The 20891-nt window shown below is 43.1% G+C and overlaps 2 protein-coding genes across 6 annotated transcripts in view; both read left to right on the forward strand.

The window, feature by feature from the left end:
* LOC106148268 (basic proline-rich protein-like) overlaps positions 1-15058 on the forward strand; it is a gene marked incomplete at its 5' end in the record, with an annotated part of 42153 nt that extends 27095 nt beyond the window's left edge. The window contains 2 exon segments of the mRNA XM_013513085.1: positions 4942-4984; positions 14976-15058. Of these exon segments, the coding sequence (XP_013368539.1) occupies positions 4942-4984; positions 14976-14980 (48 nt within the window).
* The window catches only part of Irf2 (interferon regulatory factor 2), an 84285-nt gene that overhangs the window by 28575 nt on the left and 34819 nt on the right, over positions 1-20891 (forward strand). For 3 of the 5 annotated variants that reach the window (XM_005373489.2, XM_005373488.2, XM_005373494.2), the window contains exon 2: positions 16787-16882. In XM_005373489.2, the coding sequence (XP_005373546.1) occupies positions 16796-16882 (87 nt within the window). In that variant the 5' untranslated portion in view covers positions 16787-16795. Of the gene's footprint in view, positions 1-14072; positions 14098-15130; positions 15155-16786; positions 16883-20891 lie in introns of those variants that run through there. The other 2 variants (XM_005373493.2, XM_005373492.2) reach the window with 2 other exon arrangements.

A 20891-nucleotide genomic window follows, 5' to 3' on the forward strand; every position in this document is an offset into this window, starting at 1 on the left:
AAATTTTTGTCTGCACAAATTATTATTAACTTCCAATACTTGCATTTACCAATTAGATTGGACTAGGAACTTTATTGTTACCATAAACTGCACTTTACACATCATATTGAATCCTTACCATAAACTCTGAGAAAAGTATCCCTATTTTACAGGGGAGGAAACCAAGGCATAAAAGATTTGGAGTTCTGCTACCCTCTTTTTTTCTTGAAGCAGTACCCTGAGAAATGGTTATAGTTACCCAGTGGAGTATCCCAGACCCCTACCACCCCCAGACCCGAACAGCTTCTATAGTTGTGGGGAGGGTGGTGGAAACTAGGGAATTGCTGAGTTCGTTGATTTCTCATTTAAGGTCACAAATCCTTGATCCTGGTCTCATATAAGATTCAGGGATAAAGAGTGACATAGCCACAGGTTCATTCCTTGAGCACTTATGATGGACACAAGAGCGCAGAGGGTCTTCCCTGATCGCTGCCCTGCCCGTGCATGGGTAGTTGTGCTGTCCCGGAGCCGTGGTTCCCATCAGACCTTGAATGCTGTTCTGTGTGCTGCGTTATGGCCCCCATCCTCCTCCATGATAAAGGCATTTGGGGCCCTATGAAGGTCACGACGGCTCCATTAAGAAGTTCCACGCTGTGAAAGTAACGAGCAAGAGCCAGAAAAGATTGACTGTCAGTATTAATATCCAAGTGTTTCTTAGGGGTGTCCCAGTAGTAAGAGTTGTGGCAGCAGCTGAGACTATGTTGGGCAGCAAAACCTTTCTTGGAAGGGTAGGTTCTCAGCTGTCCCCTGAAAGCCAAGAGAAAAAGGACTGGGTATTGAACGTTCCAGGACAAACAGCATGCTGAGAGCTTGAAGTAGGACAGAGTAGAGTTTTTGGGCTGGGGAATTTGGCATTCCTACGAGGTCCTGATATTAAAACAGAGATTATTTTTAGAGTGGGAAGGAAAACTGCCTCATGGCTCCGTATGGGCTCTTCGTATGCACTGACATCTTGGAGACAGAAACAGACAAATACTAAAAGTGCTTAGGCCTTTTGTGGTTTTCAGAACCTTAAATAAATATGAATGTGAAATTGACATTAAGGTGGTAGAACATTAGCTTTCTGTGGGGCTTATTTGTGTTCCTGAAATAGTTCTCTAGGTTAATCAGTAACAGGCTGGGCAGGGCACACTTTATTTCTTCTGCTTTCAAGAGACCCCTCAAGGACCCAGCTAGACGGCCCATGCGTCAGGCCCTGTGACCCTGCTTCATGAAGCAGAAACTAAAATGAAACAATTAGAGAATATACCCAAGTGATGCAACAGGAAAAGTCCCCGTTGGTTCTTTCCTGTTGCTCTTAAAGAGGAGAGGGAGACGATGGGAGTAGGGAAGTAATTGTTTTCCTAGTGCAAACTACAAAGATAAAGTTCAGATTGGCCAGGATATGCAGTATGTCTCTTGATTCCCTCTTACCAGGAAGGTACTGAAAGGGGAGGGAAGTGTGGGCTTCGAGGGGGGCCGGGTAAGAGAGGTGGGGAAACTGCTTTCTGTTCATCAGGCCCAGCTACCAGAGTTGGCACAGGGCTTGCTGGGCAGCAGGGCTGTCTGGACCCTGGCTGTGGCCCCTGTAGCAGAGGTGTTCCGTGTGGATGCCGAGTTGGACCAGAAGCTTCGGGGCCTCTGTGCCTCTTAATGTGGACCTCGTTTGTATAGGCTGGGTGCTTATACCTCCCCCAGAGGCTCACTGAGAGCCCAAGAACTTGTTCAAATCAAAGCACGGCCATTCAGTAGCAGCTCTGTGACCTTGGGCAAGTGTTGAACTTCACGTACCTCAGTTTCTTCATCCACAAATGGGAACTCTGGCAGTATCTAGCCTACAGGATTGCTGTGAATCTAGTGAGTTTACACTTCTGATGTGCTTAGAAGCCGGCTAACACCATTACACACTCAAGAAGTCATTAGCCGTTGTTAATATGTCTGTGGTGAAGTATGGGGATACTCTGTCCCTGCCGGCTGGCGGTGTTTTCAAGGGCCTGCAGGTCTCAACCTGGATCAGGCAGTTACTCACACAGAAGGTCCCTGCTCACCAGCAGGCTGGGTTCCCAAAGGTGACTGAGCTTGCAGAGTGTGGCTGAGGCCTTTGGAAACTCAGCTTTGCTCAGTGAAGCAGTTTCCATGTTAGAGGAGAGGGGAGTCCTGTGCAGATATTTTGTTTCCATCCTACACTTGACCAGGCCACTGTCATTTGCAGATTAGAACCAGCCTTGAAACTATGTTTCCATCTTTGATGAGGAAGCTTTCCCTATTTATGCCAGCCACATGGAGGTATTCAGTAGCCACATGTGAGTAGCAGCTACCTTGTTGCGCATGCAGATAAAATCCACTGTTGCAAAATACCTGCTAGGTAGTGCTGGTCTGTACTTCTGGGGTACCTGCAGGAGTACTGTACAAGACTGTTTCTAGTTTTACCTAGTAATCCATTTAGCAGTGTTTACATAGTTTTCCAGCTCCAGGGGAGCCTTTGTCTCTTGGTGGATTAAAACACATAAAAAGGAAATGGAGACTGGAATGCAGCCTAGGATACGTGGTAACCATCAGAGGCAGTGTGTTCTATGAATTCAAGGGAAAGGAGGACGTATGTGTCTTGAGCTGGCAGGACAGGCATTGTACACATGGCATTTGAATAATGCTCAGAGAGGGTTGATTGAATCTTTTTCCTGAGCTCTAGCCTTACACATCTGATTGTGCATACAGCAGTTCATATCCCTAAAATATTTTAAACTTAAGATGCAAAGCCAATCTCACTATCTCTCCTCTTAAACTTTCCCATTCCCCGTGTAGCATTACCTCTCACTTGGGCTGAAAAAAGAATAAAGGAGGCCATGGAAATCCAGAGAAGTTGAAGGAAGGAGGAGAGTTGAAATTCAGAAAAAAGAACCCAAAGGTGTCCAGTTTCTCTGTGAGGTTGGAGGGAAGACCCTTTCTTGGGATTGTTCCCAAGAAACAGACAGATCCGCAGTTGCTCCTTTGGGAAGTGGGATCAGAAGCTGAGGAAGGAAGAGCAAAGGAAATCTGTAGAGACTGAAAGCTCGATGAGGTGATACACTGTAAATTTGTGATGAGATTATTTGGCCTATCATGAATTTTTGCAGTGGGAGCAAACAAGAGGGAGGCAGTGAGATCCATTTGCAGCGGGAAGTGGGAGAGCTGCTCGGTGGAGGGTGGGTGGGAGCAGAGAATGGGCGTTCTAGGGAAGGGGGACAAGAAAGTCAGGTCAAGACCCCAAAAGGAAAGTCAGGGAAATAGTGCTCATTTGACAGTGGCAGCGCACAGGATTCTGTGAATGCCAAGGTAAACAAGGATGCCAAAGTGGATTGCAAACCTAGCAAGGGCACTTGTAGGCCTTGATGGGGAGTCGACTCTTTGCTAAGGGCACCAGTGGAAAACCAGTGAACGGTTTCTAAGCATGTGAGTCAGCAGCGCAGATTTGTTTTTGAGGTTGTGGAATCTCTGACAGAATGTGGACAAGGGCTGAAGGTCGGATGGCCTGAACACGGATGTTGCTGTAGAGTGCAGGCGAGAAACGAGCTCTCCCAGGCCGGGCTCCACTCGTGAGCGCGGGAGGAGGGTGTGAGTGATGGGGGCAGCAGACTGCAGCACTCGGTGACTGAAGTGACGATGGGTGGGAGGGCAAGGAGATGGGGATGGGGCGGGGGTGGTGCACAGAGGGCTCAGTGGGGACATCGGCTGCTTTCCCATTAATGTGTTTAAATTGGGTTTCTTAAGTTTGTCCAGAGTATTGCCCTTGGGGCTCGCTGAGAGAAACGCATATCTGTGTTAACATTACATGCAACAGGTATTTTCAGAGCTCTCTGTCCAGATGAAGACCTGCTGTCCTTATGAGGCTGCACTGTTTTCTGGAATGATTGCTGATTCGCTCGCTATACTGAAAACCAGGGCCATATTGCTGTCTTTCTGAGTGCATGAATGGAGGCCCGCAGGCAGTTTCTCGGTCTGCTGGGGACTGTGATGAAGTAGCGTACCTTAATAACAGAGGCCGAATCTCACTGCTTCAGGCACCAGTGTAGTGTGTGGCCAGAGATGATAAATGTTGTGAAGTAGCTATGGTAAAATCTTCCAAAAGGAGACAACATTTTTTGCCTAATAAGAAAAGTGTGGACAGAACGGCAACTATGGTAACCTATCATCTGGGTGAGTCTTAGTGTGGACAGTTTGTTTTGTGGTAAAGGCATCTTGGGATGTTAATTACATGTGCATGTATTTCCCAGTAACAAGGGATTCTACTCGTACTTGGGCTCCCCCTTCCTCGTGTCCCAGTTGGAGATGTTTAAAGCCACTGGGCCAAGGGGTACTAAACGGCAGCGACTCCCATACTGCATGGGCCATCGGAACTACTCTAAAATGATCAGAGATGTTCCTGTTTGTTTCTCCTTCTTAGGATGGAACCAGAGAATTTTTTCAAAAGTTCCCCACGTAATAATGTTGAATACCAGTTTAGGAATACTGGTATAAATAGAACGGAAAAGTGTAAGTATGGGTTACGATGTATTTAGGGGTTGCCCTTTGTGGCAGTCCTTCCTGCAGCACATTCATCCTGAAAAATCCACCTAGTAGAAGTCATGGTTGAATGACTTAAAACCATATGAAAAGACCTGAGCTAGAATCTCAAATTCTTTAATGAATCCATGATATATATCTTCTAAAAATTCAATGAATGCATGAAATGAAGATGATATCAGGGATACAGTGGGTATGATACAACTGATTTCTGTTACTTACTCACTTTCCTGTAGTTGAACAGAACTTTTAAAATTCCGTTTTATGTAAGTGCAGATAATATGCACAGTTCAGAGGCTTGCTTTTTTCTGAGTCTGGCATTCCATCCAAATGTTACATGTCTTTTTAATTTCATGACTGCCAATTGTCAATTTTGTCCTCCAGGGTCCCATCAGAGTGTGTCCAGTGATACAGACAGATATTGCAGGTGAGGAAATATCAAGCATAGCCAAATAGAAAGGTCTCATATCTCTCCCCTGCATAGAGAATCAGGTTGTCTTTGCTCTGAACATGATGTTTTCAAGCCAGACTTACGCAATTAAGCTTTGCTTATACGTTTTATTTCTATGTCCCAGTGGTCAGTCCAGTACTAACAGTGAGTTTGCTTCTCCTTGTCTTTCTGTTTTGTGCTCTTCGTTTTCCACTTTACTCCCTCCCCCGACCTGCCACACCCCCCACACCTGTAGACACACTCTCAGGAAGCATTTCAGCCTAATGCAATGTTTTTTCATTTCTGTTGGCCATAACCCAATATGACAGAATGTGATACAATGTAAAATTGATAAAAAAAAAGTTTAATAAAACAATACTTACTCTACATGTGGTGAACATTCATATTTTCTATTCTACATTCAAGCACATTAAAATTAAATTTAAAATGCTGATCATAATCCAGTAATATTAATCTTAATCCCATAAACTGATTCCATGACCTCCTATTGGATTGTTAGCAAAGGTTTAAAAAACACTGGTTCTGGCATATCCTTTGGAGGCAGGCAGATCTGGATTTTAATTTTAGCTTAGTAGACATTGAGCTTGGTAAGAAACTTCGTTGCCTCATCTTTAAAATGAGGGAAGATACAGTGCCTCATGTAGCTTGCTGGGAGGTTAAAGAAATAATGCATGAAAAGCATTTGTCTTAGCATCTGACTCCTGTAAGCACTGGAACAAATTCTGTGTTTAACTTCAGCTTTCTCTCAATTCATATAACTGTGCATGGAAATTCTTTTGCTGAGAAGATATAAAATAGTGTGAAGGGTGTAGAATATCATAAGAGGAGCTGTATTTGGGGAAGGATTATTGTGTGTGTAGGAAAAAAAATACTAGTAAAAATAGCTGTGATGTTCCTGTGTGTTATCACTTGTGTTTTGTTTTGTTTTCTGTACATTCTTACAGCCACCATCCTGAACCAGAGCAGTATTTTCTGACTTACCACCTTACCTCTGTTCGCTCTGTATCTAGTGCAGCTTGGTTTATGATACTGATACATGGCTTTTTCTGAAGTCACACACTCAGAAATCTTTAATAGCTTATTTAGACAAGCTCAGAATTTAGCCAGGCATTTGAGACCCTCTAGAAAGACTTGGCTTCAAATCCAGACTCTTCATCTGGAGGCCTTATGTGACTTGCACATTCCTTCCTTTCTCTTTTCCCCATTCTTTTCTTTCTCTTTTATTTTATTCATTTTTCCTTCTCCTCCTGCTCCTTTCCCTCCTCCTTTCCCTGTTCTTCCCTCCCTCTCTCCTTTCCCCTTCCTTCCCCCTCCCCTCCCGCCTCCCTTCACTCCCTTCCTCCACCTCCTCCTCCTCCTTCTTCTTTGTGGGTTACCTCTTAGCTATACTTTTCCTCATTTGAGAATAATAATTGGTAAGAGCTGTTGTGCAGGTTAGAGATGATGGATATTAAATATTCAGTGCAGTAATTGCTTCCCGTGTGCTAGATGAGTCTTATGAAACTTCACCCATGGTGCCGCATAGCTAGGTTGCTCTGCCTTATCAGTAAACACATCTTCCTCAGCCCTTCTTTGGCTATGGACACCAACCTTTTACCTTACCTGGTTTGCCTGCTACCTTCCCTCTGCCTAAGTAATGTCTCTCCATTTAAAACTTTTTTTACCGTAAAACTTTCCTTTACAAATCCACTTAATGATTTATGTATTCCTTGTGAGCTAGTTAACTTAGTTGGCAATTAATCTTATACTACCGTCTGATCTCTATTGCATAGTTTTATTATTATAATTGTAGTATCATTAGTTAGCCTTATATAATTTATGTCTCACATTGCCAGCTAACTTATTAGTTCCCTGAGGGTAATGATCACATTTCACACATCTTTCAGTCCTCCACAGCACTGTGCACAGTTCCTGGTAATCCTGTGTGTGTAAGAGATACCTGTTGATGTGCTGGAATGTGGAGGACTAACTGGGTCACTCTCCTTGAAGGAGGAGCAGTTGTCTCCATTTTGGCTGAACTTGACTCTATTTCCAGGTATTGACATGTACAGAGCTGGCTAGGACTTTTCCCTGTCCTTTCAGTTGGCTTTATGCAATGCATATCGGTCCAGCCAAGGTGCTGATGATAGTCTTTGTTTGTTTGTTTGTTTTTCTGGTACCGGGAATTGAACTCAGGACGTCACGCTTGCCAGGCAGGCGCTGTGCCCCCGAGCTAAATCCCCAGCCCCCTGATGATAGTCTTTAAAGATGGCAGGCAGTGTTTCCCCAGACCCCCCGTTGTTCCCTTGTGTGAGCTGGGACAAGGCAAGATAAAGAGCTCCACACTGTTGCTGGGATGGAGCTTTGAGATAGAGGCTATGACTTGCTAGGGCTTGAAAGATTACACATCAGAGCTGAAGCACCAACCCCAAAACATTAGATATAATCTCAGTTGTGTTATGCAGATTTCTCTTTCTGCAGATCCTTCTCTCTGCATATTGCAGAGGTGATTTCGAGCCACCTACCTAGCCCAGCTCATGGCACTCACGTACTTCCCACCACTTCTGCGGTCACTCATCCTCAAGCCTCTCCCCTCTTCACAAATTAATAAAACCTGGGTTTGGCGCTGAGTTGAGGCCTTTGTTCTGGATGGCCATTATCATGACTGGACTTCGGATCCCTTGGCTCCCCATAACTACAAATATGCCTTAGTGTCTTTATTCTCACCATGGGTTGCATTGGAAGTGGTAGATTAAAATTAACTCACTAAAATCCTGATAACTTCCAGGGGATTACAAATGTAAACTTCCTGGGCCACGACAAGGACTGAGTGGGGCTCTCTGTACCGGGTGAGTGGGCACTGAGAAGGCGCATGGCGAAATTCAGGAGTGTGTGCTGCTTAGCACTGTGAGAGCAGGCTCAACAGGTGAAAAGAGGTTGGAGTCAGCTTTCACTGGAGGTTGATGGAGAGGCAGCCTCATGGCTATGTGGGGGCAGCTGTTAGGTGACGGGAACCCGTGCTGCTGCCTGAGGAGTGGGACAAGGCACTGCTGTGTTCAGCTTTGGTGACGCAGACGCAGCCACCAGCCCCCTTCCTAACTCCCCTTCCTTTGCGCAGCTCTGACGTGTCTCCTAGGATGCTGTTCCTATCACCTGATGAACCGCAGCGCCACAGACTGAAAAGTCTCTTCAACTTTTCTCTGAATGAAGATGATTTGATTTTATGTTCATTTTTAAAGGAAATATTCTCCAGACATAAGATTTTTAAATGGCAGTTATTTTTTTCAGCACTTTGAAAGCTTCTCTCCAGATATTCTGTCTTCTGTTGTTTCTTCTTTTGAGTAGTCGCTGGAAAGGCTTGTGGGGTCGGGGGTTGTGTGTGAATTTTTTTGGCTATTTTTTTTTTAAAGGTAACGAGTACTTTTCCCCTTCTAGAAGTTTTTATGATGTTTGTCTATGCTTTTGGCAAGCATTCTACCACTGAGTCACATCCCAAGACCATTATGCTTTTGGTTTTTGGCGGATGTGCTACAGTATGCCTAGGTGTGCTTTTTGATTTGCATTTGTCTAATTAGGCTTTGCAGTGATTCTTAAATTTGTGATTGGAAGATTACAAATCTTTTCAAATACTATTTCTGCCTCATCCTTTTTCCCATCTTTGTGAAATTCCAAATTACCCATATTTTAGACCTTTTCAGTGTTTTCCCTATGGATTTATGTTCTTTTTATTTTTAAACATTTTTTCCCAACCTATTGATCCCCTCTTTTCTTTTCTTTTGATTTTTTGAGACAGAGTCTTGCTATATAGTTTAGGCTAGCCTTGAACTCGTTGTGTAGTCCAGCTAGGCTGGCCTTGAATGCACAATGACCCTCCTGCCTCAGCCTCTCAAATGCTGGGATTACAGCTATGCACTACTGTGCCTGGCCTCATCCCCCTGTGTCATTTTCTGTATTTTCATCTGCCCCATCTCCTGGCTCCCTTATATATTTTTTTTCTCAGTTTGTGTTGAAGTTAATGTTAGACCAAACCATTGAGTTCCTAATTTAATGATTTACTCCTTAGTTCTAGTCTTTTTTTTATAGCTTCAATTTATTCGCCAAAAATTTCCACCTTGTCTTCTAATCCTTTAAATATATTAGACATAGGCTTTTTTTTTTTGTAGTGGGGATTGAACTCAGGGCCTTGCATATGCTACGCAAGCATTCGTCCACTGAGCTACATTCCCAGTCCAGGCATATGTATTTTAAAGATTGTGTTTAAATACATTTGGTCTAGGTAGATTCATCAAATCTTTTAAAGACCCGTATCTATTCCTGTGGGTCTGTTTATATTATCCATTACTTCCCTTAGTTTTTTTTTTATTTTATTGCCTTTTATCTTCATACTCCTAGTTAATATTGATTGAATGCTGGTGATTGCATATGAAAAGCTCCAATAATATGAACCCTTAGATAATGTTGTCTTCCTAAAGATAAGATTCACATTTATTTCTGGTAATTCCAGATCATTTTAATTTGATCAAGGGTGACATGATTCAAAGCTGGGCTTTGATCCTTGATACTACTCTGTGTATTTCCACTTAGTTTTATTACTTACAACATTGGGCGAGGTGGTTTCTAGGACTCCCTTTTCCTGGTCAGTTCCCGCTCTACAGTTTTTGTTCCCTTCCTCACCTGAGCCCTATGCCTTTTCTTTTAAGAGACAGTAGATTCCCTGGGCTGGGAGAGGAGCCCTAAATATCAAGCTTACCTACCTGGGTGGGTTTCCTTCTCCCAGGCTTTATCCACCAAACTTTTCACACCCTTGTCAGCTCCCTGATGCTTTATTTATTTATTTTTTCCATGATGTTTTAAAACAGATTTTTAAAAATATATTTTGTACATGTTTCTAGCAGGGGCGTTTCGATGTCTCTAGAACTGAATAAACACAATTGAAGTGTGTCTTAGGAAGATGATGCTGTTCAGTGGTGTGCAAGTCAGAGAAGGACGGGGAGAGGTTTAATAGTAGAACAGCGCAGAGACTGTCCTAACCGAGGGCCGCGTAAAATAGGAGGAAAACAAAGATGAGGCTGATACACCTGGGCTGCTCACATTAGATTGACCTGACTAAGTCTTGGCTTCCTTTCTGACTAACAGGTTGCCTTTTCCCAGTTCCCCAGTCTATCCTGCATCTGTTGTAAGAGATAATCAAGTTCCTACCACCTAGGGTTGTAAGAGTTAAATAGTGTTAGTATCAGCACAGAGTGAGAGCCAGTAAATAGTAGCCATTGCATTACTACTTCGAGACCCAAACTTCACTTATTTAGGTGAAAATTTAGCATCACTGTTTATGGCACTAATTAGGACCACAGCAATGTGAACTTCATAGTGGATCATTTATGCTATGTGACTCACAGTGAGTAGCTCTGACATTAGTGATATTTGAAATACATTAATTCCCCTTATCTGGGCTTTGTTTCATGTGATTGCAGTTACCCTGGGACAACTGGGATTTGAAAATATTAAATGGAAAAATTCCAGAAATAAGTAGTTCATAAATTTTAAATTGTGTGGTATTTGAAGTAGAGTAATAAAATCTCATTCCTTTCTGCTTCACCCTCTCTGCGGTGTAAAATACCTTTGTCCTGTGTGTCCGTGTTGTGTACCTTACCCGCTCATTAGTCACTTAGAAGCCATCTCAGTCATCAGATCAACAGTGCTTGTGTTTAGGCAACCTTTATTTTATTTAATAAGGGCTTCACAGGGCGAGTGTAGTAAGCTGCCTACTTGGATATGACGGAGAGAATCCGTGAAGTGCTTTCTCTAAGTCAGAAGATCAAAGTTTACCATAGATAACTGTTTAAAGAAAAAAAAACCCAGTATATATAAGGTTCAATGCCATCCATAGTTTCAGGGATCTTGAATCATATTCCTTATGGATAAACAGGGATCTTCTGTGCCGAACATGGGCTGAATTGATTTATAGCCAGATGCCCTGGTTTTGAAGATGACCCCCATCCCAAATCTCAAAGGTACTATGATAGCTGATTTTAAAAAAGCACCTTTGGTCAGGCCTGAGGGCAAATGTTTCAACTCTTGTCTTTCTTTGAAGCAGAAATTACTTGTATTTTAAGTTTATAGGGAAAAACTTTTAGCATTTTACTTTTACAAATGACCTGGTATATAAGAATAGAAGCTTATAAAGAAAATCAGATCACAAGCCTTCATGTTACAAAAGGATTCATAGAATTCTAGATAATGGAAATCATCTTTTTTAGGTGTTTTGGTTTTCTAGGTGATCAAAACATAGACTGGGAAGCTGGAGCCAGGAGCCCAAGGACACACACCAACAATGGCACTCAGGGCCAGAACGCAAGTGTCCCGATGTATGTGTACTTCGGTTCTCCTAGGAAAAGTAGCAGCTTTGTGTCTTCTCCACTTAGTTCCCACCTTCTCCAACTCTGTTCACTTGTTGCATGGCCCGGGAATTTATGCCCATGGGAAACTTGCCTTACAGAAAGAAGAACAATGCATTGCCTTGAATTTCGACTGCAAAAGATAGAAAATGTATGCCGAACTGGCATCTTTTCTTTCCAATACTCAGTCCTCTGCCTCTTGGCGCTTGTGGAAATAGGTTCTGTTTTCATTGCCCACCTAAATGGTCAGGTCTGGTGGTAGGGCTAGTGTAGAATCTTACTTTGTTTTCTTCTTGGAAAAGGGTGTTTACTAATCCTCTGATTGTTGTGAGGAGTCAACATAAAAGTGATTTTTCGCATGTTCACTGTGTGTGGGATGAGGCCTAAGTTTTCATTGTGTATCACTGGTGATTCCCTAGCTATTAAATAATAATAATAACACCTGAAATAGGTGAAGTTCTTTATAAGAGTTTTCCCTAAAAAAATATTGTTCTGTTTGTCCTTCTTAAAAATTCACTATAATTAATAAGAGTCCTGATTTAAGAGCTTTAATATTTGAGTTGACCTCTGGTCCCACCCTGCAGGCACTGGCCTTGGCCACTGTCTTGCTTGGGGCCAACCCTCCTTCCCAGGACCTTGGGACTTTGTTGATACTTAGGGATATGGTATGGTAGAGTACATCCTCCCACAGCTGTTTGTTAGGATGTAGGTTTAACTAGCTCTTAAATGAAAAGAGAGATGAATGAACTGCAGATCTTTCATGTCCAAGAATAATTCATATATGATTGTTTTAATACACATCCTGGGTAAAATGAGAAGCAAGAAAACATAAAAATAAGTCTGTAAAATTTTTTTTACATCTTCAGTTTCCATATGTCTTAGTCTATTTTGAGTTACTATAACAAAATACCTGGGGATGAAGTGAGATTTTCTAAAGGTAAGGGGTTTAGTTAGCTCACAGTTCTGGAGGTTCAAGACAAGGCTACAGTGCTGGCTTGGCTGTGATGAAGACCTCAGGGTAGATGACATCACAATGCCAGGACTATGTATAGAAGAGGGATTCAGGGTGAGACTTCAGACTTGCTTATCATAACCAGTCCTTGCAGGAACTACTCTAATCCTGCAGGTCCTGATGCACTACCAAGAGATGGCATTAATCCATTCATGAAGGTGGAGCTACCAATGGCCTAAATATTTTACAGTAAACCCTATATCTTAAAGGTTCCAGAATCTCAATGCCACTACATGGGGTACCAAATTTCCAGTGTATAAACATTTGAGGGCAAAACATATCCCAACTATAACACGGTGATAGTTTGGCTAGGGAAGCGATACATTTTGTGTGTTGTTGAACTGCATCCTTGTTAGAAAACTATGGTATGCAAATAAATAATGGATCAACAGTAAGATGATAGATACAGTGAGAAGATCTGTTCGCTAGGATGACTGGACTTTATAGGAAGTCACAGATTATTCACTTAATTTTTATGCAAAAATTAAGGAGAATCTAGATTCTCGTTTTTCAGTGTGTGGTTCACGGACCTAGGAGCTTGTTAGAAGGTAGAACCACAGGTCATCAAGAATTACTGAAGAGAGATTTGTATGCACATTAAAGTTGACAAAGCACCCTTGTGGATACCATAATAAGGTCTTATCTCTACCACAGAGAAAACTGGCCTTATCATTCATTTGTTTAAATCCATTAACTTTCAGTCTTAAGATGTTGACCAAATTCCGGGGCACCATCTTGCAGATCCTGCAGGGCCAGCCTGGTCTCTGGCTTTCACTCCTCCTGTTGCTGACTGCCTTCTGGAGCTGGCCTGTGGCCTTCACTTTGTCTCTCATTTTTCTGAGTTCTTAGTGCTGCCATAACAAAGTACCACAAATAATGTGGCTTAAAACAACAGAAATCTATTCTGTCACAGTTCAGGAGGTTAGAAGTCTAAAATTCAGGTAGCAGAAGGCTGCCTATGAGCTACCTCTGCAGGCTCTAGGGGAGAACCCATCCTGTCTCTACCAGCTTTGGGTAGCTCTAGGCATTCCTTGGCTTGTGGTAGCTTCATTCCAGACTCTGACTCTGTCTTCACATGGACATTTGCTCTCTGTGTTTTGTTTGCATTTGTGTACCATTTTTGTGTGTGCCAGTGTCCAAAATTTCCTTTTTTTGATGCTAGGGATCTGGTAATTGAACCCAGGACATTCACACTGTGCTACATCCCCGGCCCTTTGTAATGTTTTACATTTTGAGGCAGAGTCTTGCTAAGTCTGCTAATTTGTCCAGACTGGGATTGAGTTTGCAGTCCTCCTGCCTCAGCCTCTCAGAATGCTGGGATTATAAGTGTGCACCAATACACCAGACTTTCCCTTTTATAAGGATATCAGGTTCCTTGGAGCCTCTGGTTAGATTTCATCAACTGATCACTATACAACTTTATTGTATATGTTTTCTGTTTAAAGACACCTTATACATGTTATCAGTTGATTAATTCTGAAGTCACGGCCTTTATCCACAGCACTATAACTCACGCCTCCATGAAGCCTAATTCATGTCTTCTCCATAGGGCATATCACAGCCTTCGTGCACAGAGGAACACTGCACAGCCTTTCAGCACCACTCTCAGGGCCCATTTTAAATGGCAAAATGACCACCTGAAAGGACAAAAGTGTGGAAAATGTCACTAAATAGACCATGAAAAGAACATTGATTTGCAGTAGGTGAGCAAAAACAGGAAGGTAGCATGCTGCCTTGTTTGACCTCAGCTGGGAACATGCCTGTCGGGTGACTTGCATTATTTTCCCCTCTGTGCCTATCTGCTGTGGCCACATGATCACCGTGAGTTACAGATTTTGCAGTCGCAAATAAATTTTAGCGAGCAGAAAAATTCATACTGACAGAATTTGGAAATGATGTGGTTCAACAGTATCTCCCCTCGTAGGCTATAGTTTTAATGACAGAAAACTTCCTGAAACATATCAGGTGATCATTTTTTTCCCAAATGGGTTATGTGTGAAAAAATTTGGGAAGAAATGTATTATTATGACTCTGAATTGAAAGCTGGGCCATTCACACTTCCCTCTTGAGGTTCCCTATTTCTGAGGTTCATACAACAGCAGCAGTTCTACATGCTATGTTGTCTCCTTAGAAGAACTGGAGTCTGTTGCCATCAGATTGCAGCTACTGTTCCTACCCCTACTTCTGCTCTTCCCTTGTCCCACTCTATGTCTTCCGATCTTCTTACAAGGGAGGATCCAACTGGGCTGGTGGCCACTTCCTTGTAGGGTCACCCACTGTGATCTTCGGTGTACAGTGTTCCTAGAGCTCTTCCGTAACTCCTTACTGTAACTCTGTATTGTCTTGGACACAGGACCCTTCATGTTGGTATTTCTCCTGCATCTCAGTTGACTGGACAAAGAACATTTTATCATTTCCCGTTTTTGGAGCCTCATTCTCAATCCATGACATTGAATGGGTATATGAATGAAGGAATGGGACAACTTGAGACCCATAGGGAGCAGATGCACTGAGGACTGTGTGTGGCTTTTCCATTGCCTTTTGTGATATCTCTAAGGTTCCTGCTTTTGTCTCAAAGCAGGGTAGCCTGGAGCATGCAGGTGTGTGGACAGACCAGCTTCCAGTGGATCCCACTGAGACTGAGCTTCAGTTTTGCCCAAGGCCTTATATCAGATATTTCCCGTGTAGGAGGCTGCACCTGGGATTTGTAGACCTATAAGAAGGGAATCTCCTACTCTCAAAGAACTTTCCAGACTGGAGGTACAGCTCAGTGGTAGAGCACTTGCCTAATATGCATGAGACCCTAGGTTCCATCCCTCAGCACTGCAAGAACAAAGCAAAACCAAAAACAATCATAACTTTTTTAGGAAGAGAGGGTGTACAAAGCTGGAAAATTTAACAGTAAGGTGACAGGTCAGTGTAAAGACCTTACGTACAATGGCTGTCAGAAACAATGTTTGACTTTCAGATGAGCAGTGTAAGGTCTGTGAGCACGGTAGGAATTGGAGGAGGAGGGATTGCTTCAGCCTGGAGTGGTCTGCAAAGGTCTGGTAGAGAAGGAGGGTGGAGCCTGGATCTCTGAGGGATGGAGACCTGTTGGCAAAGCCCAGGAAAGAGGAGCAAAGACCTTGGAATGAGCAAGGAGCAGGAAGTGTCTGTAAGAATGAGTAGCCTGGAACTGGAAGGTGGTACAGGGAAAGCCAGCTGGCTCCTGCAGGCACAAATGAGGCCTCTCGTGGTTCCTATAATGATGCTTCTCCTCGGGGAATAGCTGGGGGCAGAGTGTGGAAGAGAGAAGTCGTTCGCAGGCTAGAAGAGAGAGTTCTGAAACATTGACCAGCTCAGCTCATGTGCATGTGAATAGAATTTTCAGAGCTCAGTTTTGGAGGAAATGAGTTACAGAACAAAGAGATTGCTAAGGGTAGAAATGAGGGTTGTAGCATCAACACTCTCCCTGACATCCTGTAGTCTTAAGCTGGTGCTGTCTTTGCTTTTAGATCCCAAATGAAGTGGAAATGTAGGCATAAAGAAGTTGAAGATGAGTGGGAGGCGGTTGAAAGATGTGTTGTTAGTGTTTCCTTTTTGGCTGTATTTTGGCGGACAAAGGAAAGATTCCTGGAAAGAAGTCTGGGAGGAGAAGGGAGAGGCACAGTGTGGACGGGTGGAGGAAAGATGGGCAGGCTGTGCAATGATTTTCTAAGGTAAAGTAAGTCAAAGGGAAGGAGACGCTGTCAGGTCAGAGGAGGGAGTATCGAAGAAATACATTTGAAGGAGCAAATAAGACATCACAGGGTAAAAGCAAAGCAAAGATGAAGGAAGGATAAGGTGCTGGTGAGCTCTGAACGTTGATTCCTTTACACAGCTTTAAGTGCCGCTGTTGGGAGTTTCCACCATTTCTATAACCCAGATCCTCAAAGGAAGGAATTGGTTATCATAACTCTTTACCACAAAACTGTTTTGCTGTGACCATTCTTGGTTTTCAGAGGATAATACTGAAAGTATTATAAGATACTGGTCCTCACAATGCCTGATATGTTGAAACATTCTGCTGTGAACAAAGCCAGGGTAGAAAGGGACTAAGGCTTGGCCTGAAGCAGCATCATGGAAGATGTCTTGGCTCTCTAGCTAGCTGGATGTCTGCTCGACCTGGCCCACCATGCCTGTAGCCCCCTGCAGCTGAGGGCCTGCTCAGAGAATGGCAGGTCTGGTCCATTCCATTGCCCACCAAGGCAGGATGAGTTGGATGGATAAGCAAGGACGGGTGGTGGAGGGTAACACCCCGGAATACACTCATCCAGCCCCCAACCCCAAGGAAGGGGGAAGTAGGAAAGGCTCTCGTGCAGATGGGAGATCAGTAGCAGAAATGTCTAATGTTGTGTTTCCCTTCTGCAGAAGGGTACCATGCCGGTGGAAAGGATGCGAATGCGCCCCTGGCTGGAGGAACAGATAAATTCAAATACAATACCGGGGTTAAGGTGGATTAACAAGGTAAGTGTATTTGGTGTGTGAAATTGTGCTTGTGCACATGGGAGAGAGAGTCCTCGCTGAGGACAGGCCCACCTGCACCACCAAAAGTAAAATTGGCTTTTGTGTTCAGAATTTTAAGCTTATTCATTATAGGAATCAACCAACAATGGTTATCATAACAGAGGTTTCCATCTTCTGACGGTCACCTAAATCTTGAGTTCCCAGAGCAGGTCTCTTTTGGTCTTTTGCAGGACTTCTTGGGAAGCTCCTTGCTGTGGTTTCCTTCAGGGATCCTGACCCTCTTCTTTATCCATGTCCTGCTTTTGTAATTGCTGGCTTTCTAGGATTGAAGACATAGACACTCCATAGTTTTATATTGGGGATGGGGCATTTTGGGTTCTTTCTGGCATTGCCTATGCAAAGAATTTTGGTTTTTGTCTTCTAAAAAATGTCTTTTGTCTTTAAATGAAACCTAGTTTTTATGTCCATGTGTTCTAAAAACGTAGTCATTTATTTACAACTCTCCTTCTTCCCCGGTACTCCTTTACTTAAATTTTAACCTCTAAACTCTAATTCAGTTGATTCTAGCTGTTAGGGGTGATTTGGAAAGAGGTAATGTATGTAAAAGAAATTTAAAAACATAATTATAGCATAGAAAGTAACTAAAAATCATATATAATGCCTACCTAAAGGAAGCCCAAGGGAGAGGTTTCTCTCCTACTACCTGGAATAATTGCAGTTCTTCTGAAGAAATGTCTTTTTACTCTTCTCCACCCGCCCTCCTTTTTCTTTTTAAATCTGAAGGACACAGTGAATAATCTAGCCAGTCAGGCTTTATCTCTACCAGGTATGAGCGCTTAGAGCAAGATTGCAGATTGTGACCTGCTTCTAGTGAGTGGAAACAATATTATGGTTTCTTTTTTCAAACTAATTCCACTTCAGGCTTCATTTTATCTTTTCAGACATCACTCAGATATTACTTCTCTTTGCTCTTATCCTTTTGTCTGTTTTAAATTTAGTGTTATTATATTTGAATATCTGTTTAAATGAGTCTTTTTTGAAACAAGGTGGGTATAGGGTAAATAGAAAGAAACAAACCATGCGGTTATTTCATGTATTCTGCTGCATACTTTTAGTCTTATGTCAAAAAATCTTTTTTTTTTTTTGGTGCTGCTGAGGACTTTGCACATGCTGGACAAACATTGTACCACTGAGCTACATCTTGCGCTCACAGTATATTTTTTAGCCATACTGTATCTATAGTGTTTTACATTTAGATAGGTAATTAACCTTTTCCAAAGAAACAAACAAAAGATCAGATTGTCTTTTTCCTGCTCAATTAGGAGGTATCAGGGCAAGGGAATGGTAGTAAAGGGGACTTGAAGGGATATAGTATATTTAGTAATAAATATGATATGATGATGATAACAATGATGACGGTGATGATAAGAACCAACATTTGTTGAATGCTGTGTGCCAGGCACTCTTCTAAGAAAGGTATATGCACTAGTTCATGTAACCGCCCCCCTACTGTGGGATTCTAGCTTGAAGAAAAAGATAGCAATACCTGATTTGATTTAGAATATGAGATTAAAACAGATGTTCCTGAATTCTGAAGAAATGCAAGTTGTCTGTTTTGCTTTTGGTTTTTCTAAAACACATTGGAGCATGGAGAATGTGGCATCATCTTGCCTCGCTTATGCTGTGTTAGTTGTCTTCTGCAGCAGGTGGAGTAGTGGCCTCCCCAAAGATCCATCCACCTTCTGACCCCCACAGACTGTGAACATGATCTTACGTGGAAAGAGTTTTTGTGCACAAACCTTAGAACTTTGTGGTGAGATCATCTTGCATTATGTAGTTGGACCCTAAATCCAATGACAGGTGTCTTTCTGAGAGTCAGAAGACGGGGTCCACACAGAGAAGCCATGTGAAGAGAGGCAGAGATTGGTGTGATGTAGCCGCCAGCCAGGAATTCCTGGAGCTACCAGGAGCAGCAAGAAGCAAGGAAGGATTCTCCCGTGGAGCTTTTGAAAAGAGTGCAGCTCTGCTGGCACTTTGATTTAGGATCTCCAGCTTCCAGGACTGTGACAGAATAAATCTCAGTTGATCGAGATGTTCAGGTTGTGGTCATTTGTCACAGTAGTCCAGGATGGTTGTTTCCTTAGAGGTGCCCTGCATGGAGACCACTTTCCTTTCATTTACCTTGTCCATGTTCCTGTGATCCAAGACTAGAAGGCAAACAGAGTTCTCTTTTTACAACTGAGCACTTACCTTGGGTGGCCTTTCCTTCTGGGCTTCATTCATTAGGGCCTCCGTGTGAGAGTTCTTTTCCTCAGGAGGACCCAGAAAGGAGTCCTTCCTGCCACCTCATGGATCCTCTGCTAGAGTGGATATGAACCCAGCTGACGGAAGGGGAGTGTGTGCCAGAGGCTGCCAGCCGCTGCTGCCTCTCAGGCCAACTCTGACACAGGAGACCCTAGGCTGCCAAGTGGCCTGTGGTTCCTGTCAGGCAGGCACCCCATTGGGGCCTGGCCACAGAGGGCATGGGGCCATGTCTGTGCCTACAGGCAGTGCCACCACTGTACTGCAGGCCTCAGGTGGGCTCACGATGTTTTTTCTCCATTATGGTTTTTCTACCAGCATCTTTTCAGATGCTAACTTAAGTTTGTCATCATTCATCTATCCACATAAATACTTAACTGAAGCCTGATGTTATTTCCCTCCTACTCACAAGCATTCTAAGAATCCTGTTTATATTTTAGATGGTTTGAACTCATTTCTCTGCTGAAGACTGTAATGACTGTAAGAAAACAGATGCTATACCTGGGTACTTGGTGATTTACTTGTGCTTTAGCTGGTATCTTGGTTCACTTCGTGTTGCTATAATAAAATACCTGAGACTGGGTAACTTACAAAGCTTGCTTGGTATGTGATCCTGGTGGCTGGAGCACCCAAACAGCATTGGGCTCTGTCCTGGTGTGGGCCTTCTGGGCTGTTTTATGACCTGGCAGAGAAGCAAAAAGCAAAGTGTGCAAGTAAGGAAGAAAGAGACCAGGGCAGGGGCTGGCTTGCTCTTTTTTAAACACTTGTTCTTGCGGGAACTAATTGACTCCTCTCTGATCTGGTCTACTCCTGTGAGATGTGTTACCCGTTTATAAGAGCAGTGGTCTCATGACCTAATTATCCTCCATTAAGACCCCAACTCATCAAGATTATACCACCTCATCCTTCCACACCGGGAGCCAAAGGAACCTTGGAGGACACGCTGAAGCTGTATCCCAACTACAGCAGGTGGTAGTCAGAATGTAGTTTTGTTTATAGTGTAGTGCTCCAGGCCAGAAGCTCCATGTGCGGTACATGGCGGTTGTGATTGTCACTCAGTGACGGGCTAGTGAGTAAAGCCACTCCATAAAGCTGCTTCTGCAGCTACACGAATGAAGGTCATGTGCTGATGAGGAGCAGCATTGCTTGTTTGTGTTAAGATTACTGGATTTATGAATAGTGAGTGTGGGTTGGCCATTGTCACATGTCCCCTCCATGAAGAGTCCATCCAACCCAATATATTTTTAGAAAGAAACACATGGGTGATTACTGCCTTACTTTGTTTCCATTTCCTGCTTCTGATAAATTTGAAGGATGTTGGTGGTGAAATGAATCCTTTGGATTCTGCCAAAGGAACAGAAAGGAAGGCTGCAAAGCAGCATTATATGCATGGAGCCTTGACTTGAGGCATCTACTTTTTATTATGAGCATTTGCAAGGGTCCATAATATGTTTTTAATAATGATTAGAATGAGTAGGATAGGGGCTGGGGATTTAGCTCAGTGGCACTGCGCCTGCCTGGCAAGAGCAAGGTCATGAGTTCAATTCCCGATACCGGAAGAAAGAAAACAAACAAAGAATGAGTAGGATAGCAAATTCCCATATGCCCACATCTAGATTGCTAGATTTATTAATATTTTGTGGTATCTTTATGGGAGCTTGTGTTTGTGTGTGTGTGTGTGGTATTTTAAAAGCACTGAGTATTTTAA

The sequence above is a fragment of the Chinchilla lanigera genome, unplaced genomic scaffold (genome assembly GCF_000276665.1).
Source record: "Chinchilla lanigera isolate Chin_1 unplaced genomic scaffold, ChiLan1.0 scaffold00002, whole genome shotgun sequence".
NCBI lineage: Eukaryota > Metazoa > Chordata > Mammalia > Rodentia > Chinchillidae > Chinchilla > Chinchilla lanigera.